The sequence below is a fragment of the Myotis brandtii genome, unplaced genomic scaffold (genome assembly GCF_000412655.1).
Source record: "Myotis brandtii unplaced genomic scaffold, ASM41265v1 scaffold131, whole genome shotgun sequence".
NCBI lineage: Eukaryota > Metazoa > Chordata > Mammalia > Chiroptera > Vespertilionidae > Myotis > Myotis brandtii.
The window spans coordinates 5,346,592-5,353,923 of record NW_005354632.1 but is presented as its reverse complement, the minus strand read 5'-3'; the positions used below and the strand labels follow the sequence as shown (position 1 = coordinate 5,353,923).

Sequence of the window (7,332 nt, the reverse complement as noted above, 5' to 3'; positions counted from 1 at the left end):
TCTCTCTCTCTCTCTCTCTTCCTTCCTCTCTCTGTAAAATACATTTAAAAACATAATTAAAAAGAGGGCGTGACATTTCCACGTCCTGCAGGCAGATTCTGGCACCTGGGGACCCCCGGCTTCTTGGGAATTGTGATGTCTCATTATTATTTGATCTGGAGACGCTCCATCTCCCCTCCTCCTCTCTCCTTCAGGAAAAGGACCGGATGTTCGCTGCTTAAATAGTAGAGGCGATTTTTAAATGAGTTTCTGCTTTCAGATTTTTTAACACAGTCTTAAGAGAGAACGATAGACGCCCTGGAACGTTGAAAATTAAGACACTTTAACTTTTACTTGTACAGATTCAGTCTGGTGACTGAGGAAGAGTTGGGGGATCAGAAAAAAACGAATTCATAAATCCTAAGCTGGGCTTGGCAGGATGTGATCACAATCAGAACAGTTCCCTGCCCTGTGTTCCAGCCCCTCCCTCCCGCTACCGTGCCCAGGCGTGCTCATATATCTTTCATAAACTTCTAAATAAAAGAAAAGAGATGAGGAAGCCTTCGAACACAGGAAGAGGAGTCAATATTGGCTCAGAGATCTTCGCTGAGAAGCGGAATCTGAAAGGTCCAATTCCGTGGAGGTGACAGGAAGGTTCGGGAGGGCTCCGGAGACGGAGCCCGGCCAGTCCCTCTGCGGGGGTGTCCCCCTGCCCTTGGCTGTCATGCTACGATTCCCTATTTTTTCATTATCTTGTCCACAGGACGTGCTGGCCCAAAGCACGTCCCTCCGGGAAGTGACAGGATTAGGTTGCTGGGGTGGGGATGCGCTCTGAGGAAATAGAGCTTCCAGCTCATAACAGGATTTCATTATCTCTTAGTGGTGTTTTACAGTCTGTTAAGCGTTTTATTTTGTTGTTAATCCTCACCGGAGGATATTTTTCCATTAATTTTTGAGAGAGTAGGGTGAGGGGGGAGAGTCAAACAGAGAGAGCCAGGGATGTGAGAAGACACATCGATGGCTGCCTCCTAGACATGCCCCGACCGGGGCTGGGACCGAGCCTGCAACTGAGGTACGTGCCCTTGACCAGAACTGAAGCCGGGACCCTTCAGTCCTCTGGCTGACGCTTTCTCCACTGAACCAAACTGGCTAGGGCTCTACCAAGTGTTTTAAAATGTATCGAGTGTTTTCACATTCAATATCTCACTGAATGCTCTTACCCTAGTTAAAACCATGGATGGGGGACATTTTTTGGTGGTGTTTTTAGAGTTTTTTGTGTTGTTTTTTTTCCTTCTTCAGTAATGACGATGCGTTACTCTGATAATTAGGACAATATTATAAATGATAATAATGACTAATAGTTATTGACTATGTGTGGCAACTACTATAAGGGTTTAGATGTATTAATTGATTTTTATAATAACCCTATGAAGTTGGCATTCTTCTTACCCCTTACAGGTAAACTGAGGCACAGGGTAGTGAAGTGACTTGCCCGAGGTCAGATTGCTAGTAGTTATCTCCCTCTCCCGTCATCCAAATTGGTTCTCATTTGTTCTTTTTAAAAAATATATATTTTTATTGATTTCAGAGAGGAAGGGAGAGGGAGAGAGAGATAGAAACATCAATGATAAGAATCATTGATCAGCTGCCTCCTATATGCTCCCCCCTCCCCCCAATGGGGATCTAGCCCACAACCCAGGCGTGTGCCTAGACTGGGAATTGAACCTCCAGGTTCACAGGTCAATGTTCAACCACTGAGCCACGCCCACTGGGCTCTCATTCATTCTTTGGTTTACTTTCCCTTTATTCTTTCTTAAGTTGTATCACCTTAAACATATCAATAAGTATATTTGAAATGCCGTGTTTTTATTTATTGCAGTCACCTGCTCTGGAAGTACACTTGGAATGGGTAAGTCATTTTTCTCGTGGATGAAACGGAAGGGGACTTTCTTGTTGCATTTTAGGGCGACAATGAAGTCAGGATCAAAGCTGACTCTTCAATTAATCAGGGAGACAAATGCTAGGGTGTCTGCTTCCGGTTTGCATGGGTGGATATGCCCGGGGGAGGGAAAGGGGTGCTGAGAGGGAGACTGGGGTAAGATAACGCTCACTGCCTCTTTGGATGTGCTCTGGGCTGACCCCGTTGAGGCTATTCTGGGCGCCCCATGGAGGCCACCGTTGGGCCAGGCCGCGGAGATGACCACACCGAGCCGGTGCCAACCCCCCAGTCAGTGGCATGTGCTGCTTCAGGAGAAATGCTTGCCATGCTCTTTTAGGGGCGGCTTGGTTTGGGGCCTTGGGACCCCTGTCCCCAAGGAGTGATATAAACCCAGACCGCAGACAGGACTTGCGTGCACGTACACATATGCCCAGTCGGACATGGCTGATTTCAGAGCATGTGAGTGGAAATGAGGCCTTCCCACTAGCAAGCCCCACCTGCCTGCCCCCAGTCTGGGCCAGCTTCCCATCCGACACCCGTCCACGGGAGGGATCAGGGCTGAGTCTCTCCCCGTCACCTGTTCTCTGCTTCCGCTCCCAGCCCAGTGCTCCTCTGAGCTCAGCAGGACACCCGTGGCTATTCTGGGCGCCCCATGGAGGCCACCTTTGGGCCAGGCCGCGGAGATGACCACCCCGAGCCGTGTGTGCCAACCCAGTCAGTGGCATGTGCTGCTTCAGGAGAAATGCTTGCCATGCTCTTTTAGGGGCGGCTTGGTTTGGGGCCTTGGGACCCCTGTCCCCAAGGAGTAATATAAACCCAGACCGCAGACAGGACTTGCGTGCACCTACACATATGCCCAGTCGGACATGGCTGACTTCAGAGCATGTGAGTGGAAATGAGGCCTTCCCACCAGCAAGCCCCACCTGCCTGCCCCCAGTCTGGGCCAGCTTCCCATCCGACACCCGTCCACGGGCAGGGATCAGGGCTGAGTCTCTCCCCGTTACCTGCTCTCTGCTTCCGCTCCCAGCCCAGTGCTCCTCTGACCTCAGCAGGACACCCGTGAGTCTGAAACAAGCCCAATCCCTATGAATGTTTAAAGGGTTTCTGTTTCCAGTGGCTGCAAGGAAACAGGCCTAACTTATTAAAAAACCAACTGTGAAAAACTTCTAAATTATTAAAAAACGACTTTTAAAGAACTCCCAAGGTACGAATGACCTAGTCTTCAGGGAAATGTATATGGGCCTAGGTCTGCATTCTTGGAAACTATTTCCATTATTACACTTTGTTTTGTTGTTGTTGTTGTTAATCCTCACTTGAGGATTTTTCCATTGTTTTTTTAAAGGAAGTGGAAGGGAGGGAAGAGGGGAGAGAGAGACAGAGAGAAAGCGAGAGACAGACATATACACACACACACATCGATGTGAGAGAGAAACATCATCGATCGGTTGCCTCTCATACATTCTCCTGACCGGTAATGGAACTCGCAAACTAGGTCTGTGCCCTGACCTGGAATTGAGACTGCAGCCTTTTGGTGTATGGGATGATGCTCCAACCAACTGAGCCACCAGGCCAGGGCTCAACAGCATAATTGCATTTTTTTTAAAAGACAGAGCTGGGTTCAAATCCTGCCCCTATCACTTGCCCTTAGGCAAGTTGCTTCAGTGCTCTCTCAGCCTAGGTTTCCTCACCTGAAAACTGGAATAAATCATCACCGTATATATAAGATGTTGTGAGGATGAAATGAGATGTAAATAGTTGGACATAAGACCCATAGCAAGTACTGAACAAATGGTAGTTACGATTAACTCAGGGTCCACTTAAGCTCCTATCACACTCTGTTATGTGTCATTTAACGTGCGACTTCTAAGATATTTGCATTTTAACTGTGGTCCTCATGATACTTTTGTCGGTTCTCCAACCGTGGCCCCAGGGCCAACAGCATGAGCAGCATCTGGGACCTTCTTAGAGGTGCGATTTCCAGGTTCCACCATAGACCTACTGAACCGGGATTTCTGAGAGTGGGGCCCAGCGAGCTTTGTGTTAAGGAGCCTGCCGAGTGACTCTAGGGCGCGCTCAGGTTTGAGAACCAAGGTCTAATTCAAGGAGGCTGCTCTGATGCTGGAAATGTGATGCGGGTGGGAGGGCGAGGCAGACCATCCATTCGAGGAGACAGGCTTTAACCCGAGGTAGACTGCAGCGCCGTGCCTGCCATCACTCTGCGCCTCCTTCTTCAGCTTCCAGCTGTTTCACTGCGTCCTACACATTCCAGGGAACTCTGGGGTCGGGGGGAGGGTGGGAGGGGGGCGTTTCCTCTTCACAACTCCCTGGGCAATTGGTTTACGAGTTCTCTACACAATGTTCTCCCTGAACCATTGAAATTGTGGAGCTCCCTGAGCACAGAGCAGGTGGCCTGGAGTGGAGAGGGAGGTTCTTCCCTCTGGGTTTGCAGTCTGAGCTCAGAGAAGCTCTTCTCTGGGAGCGTGCATTTCAGGAAACAGGACCCAGACCCCCTGGTTAGTTACACTCCGCTAGTCGGTTTCTTCTTTTCCCTTTGAACAGTTCAGACTCTTAATTGCCGGTTCCTCCTCCCTGTGAAATAGCATTTCAGATCAAAACACTAATCTAACCCTCAGAGACGTTGGAGGGCTTTTTAATGTAAGAAAATGTCTGCCTATGTCATGCACCGTGTGGCTTCTCCCCTCCCTTGTCGCTCTCAGTGATTTACAGAGGGAAGAGAAATGCAGAGTGACCGAGCGAGGCGCAATGACAACGGAGGCTTGACCTAGTGAGTAATTGGAATCGACATGGTGTGATTCAAAGGCAAAGTGTTTTGTCTTTGTCTTTCAAAGTTCTCCCCTCTTATGTTTTGCAGGGTTGTCTCAAACGTTAGTGTGACTAGAGATGGACAAGCTCCATTAGCCTACACAATGCATCTAGCACAGGACTAGCTCTTTAGAAGAACAACTCTGACCCCGGAAGGCGAGGTCAGGATCCTGGCCGGTGTTGCTCAGTGGTTGAGTGTCAGCCTATGAACCAGGAGGTCACGGTTCCATTCCCTATCAGGGCACATGCCCGGGTTGCAGGCTCCATCCCCAGTAGGGAGCGTGCAGAGGCGGCTGATCAATGACTCTCTCTCATCATTGATGTTTCTCTCTCTCTCCCTTCCTCTTTGAAATCAATATATTAAAAAAAATAAAAGAAAAGATGTGCTGCGGAGAGGACTGGGGAGAGATATAGACCCAGCAAGTCCTCTGGAAGGCTGCCAGCGTGAGCCGTGCCCTGGGCAAGCCCTGGACACATGAAAGGTCTATTAAGAGATTTCTTCTGAGATTTCACATCCAGACACGCCACGGCCGCAGCCCATCTGTTTCATCGACACCAGCCCTGGCCATGTAGCCCTTTAACCATTCAAGGGCTGGAAAGGTTCACTCCCAGAGAACGCGACATCAGGCCACATACAGAGACTCCGCTCATCCCCAAGCAAACCACCCGGACTTCGGGACTTCGGGCCGGCAGCACTGCCAGGCCCACCTGTCCTGCCCAGCGGCTTGCAGGGCGGGCCAAGCCACAGCGACGGCTGTGGGACCTCTGCTGGAGTGCCTGGGAGAGCGGAGTTGTTGGCCAGTTTCTGGAAGGATCGCAGCCATGCTTGTGAGTGTGCAAACACTTCGGATGGAGAGACAGCCGGGGCAGGGCCTCAAACTGTGGCAGACTGACATATGTGTACCTTTTGGGGGAAGGACCATCAATCTTGTTGGCTGTATCCCCCTCTCACACTGTAGCCGTTTTTTCCATCTCTGGAGAGGAAAGGCAATGATTATATGTAATATAAAGCTGTTGTACCTGGAAAAATGTGTGTTCTTTGAATGCCAGTAGCCTTCATATAAAATAGTACTATAGTAACACACACACAACTAAAGTGGCCACATAGAGAAGAGGGCTGGGTTTAGTTCACGTTTGTTCCAGTGAATGAATGGGACTGGGACAGGTGCGTCCACATCACTTGGGGAACTCATTAGTTAACACACATTCCCGGGTACCACCCCTGGTGACTCTAACTCAATAGATCTGGGACTAGGCCTGAGAATCTGTGTTCATGACAAACTCACCACGTGATTCTGACATGTGGCCAGGTTTGGGGATCTTAAAAGGCTTGCCTTTGCCAGCTCTTCTTTGAAGCAAATTTCAGTGGTGGGAGGCTGAGAAGTGTTCAAAAATAACTGAGGCTTAGCATAAAGTGACTCCATTTTGGGCGGTTTGTGTTGTTTTTAACAATGCCATATGCTGGGCTTGAACCCATATTATGGCTGATTCTATATTTCATTTTCAACTCTTCTAAAAAGCAAAAACTGCAGGTTATCTTACAGACTGCTCTATTTCTAACTTTCTGTTTAACTCGAGCCTGGTCTTTTTCCCACTCCACCACTGGCTGTGCATCCCCAACTAAGTGACTTAACTTCAGTAAGCCTCAGTTTCCTTGGTAAGAGATGCTGTGAAGGTCAATGAGCTAATCTACTTACCACGGGTTCCTGGCATATAGTAAGCCCTCAGTAAACATTAACTATTATTAGTAGTAACAATTTCCACTTCCCTATGTGACCAACTTGAATTAAGGCCTTTGCAAATCTCTGTAGGAAAGCCTACTTTTTCTGCCAGTGTGTGCGATGGTGATGTCACAGTTGGGCCGCAGAAACTGCAGAAACTGATCTAATTCATGACCAATTGCTTTGAATTTCAAGTCTCAAAAGAATTATCTCAAGAAACACACCTCTGCCTAGACTTTCTAAGTCTGAGCACCGATGATCTCCTCTGGGAATCAGCTTTCAACAGTAATTCCCGTCTTTGGGATCCGAAAGTATTGATAGCTTCTCCCATACAATTTGGCACATGAATTTGTGTTTAGCAAATAAATAATCATTGTTTTATTGGTTCATTTATGTATAGCATCATCATTAAAGCATTTGCTTTTGAAACCAACTTTTGACTACTTTCAGCATTCCAGGAATTGAGCGCTATAATGTGACTATAAGTTCTTCAGGAGTGGGTTTAGTTCTGGGCACACAGGAGCACAGGAGGTCACCTCATAGTTCTACACCATTATTCTGTCCTTGAAAATGGCATAAAATCAACTTTTGGAGGGGGGTACATTTTCCGTTCGGTTGTTGAAGTGGCTACTGAGTGAAGTCTATTACGAGTCGTTTCGCGAAGGGAAGAATTCTTTGGAAAGCGAAGAATCCCCCCTTCTTCTTGTCTAGCACCCACGAATTCGAAAATCTCTTAGGTGCTGTCAGCTGACAATCTGTCGGCACGTTTTGTTTTGCTTCTGACGTCACGCGAGGTTGACGTGACCCCGCCTCCCGCTAGGGGGCGCGCGACTGCCCGCGGAGCTTCCACCCGCACTGCGCAGCCTCCGT

At 48.5% G+C, this 7,332-nt stretch overlaps 2 protein-coding genes across 2 annotated transcripts in view; both read left to right on the top strand.

Moving 5' to 3' along the window:
* The window catches only part of FNDC7 (fibronectin type III domain containing 7), a 25,740-nt gene extending 20,755 nt beyond the window's left edge, over positions 1-4,985 (top strand). The window contains exons 12-14 of the mRNA XM_005860083.2: positions 1,859-1,888; positions 4,636-4,703; positions 4,791-4,985. Of these exons, the coding sequence (XP_005860145.1) occupies positions 1,859-1,888; positions 4,636-4,667 (62 nt within the window). The 3' untranslated portion in view covers positions 4,668-4,703; positions 4,791-4,985. The remainder of the gene's footprint in view (positions 1-1,858; positions 1,889-4,635; positions 4,704-4,790) is intronic.
* Positions 4,986-6,632: 1,647 nt separating this feature from the next.
* STXBP3 (syntaxin binding protein 3) overlaps positions 6,633-7,332 on the top strand; it is a 28,373-nt gene continuing 27,673 nt past the window's right edge. The window contains exon 1 of the mRNA XM_014534675.1: positions 6,633-6,747. Within this exon, the coding sequence (XP_014390161.1) occupies positions 6,633-6,747 (115 nt within the window). The remainder of the gene's footprint in view (positions 6,748-7,332) is intronic.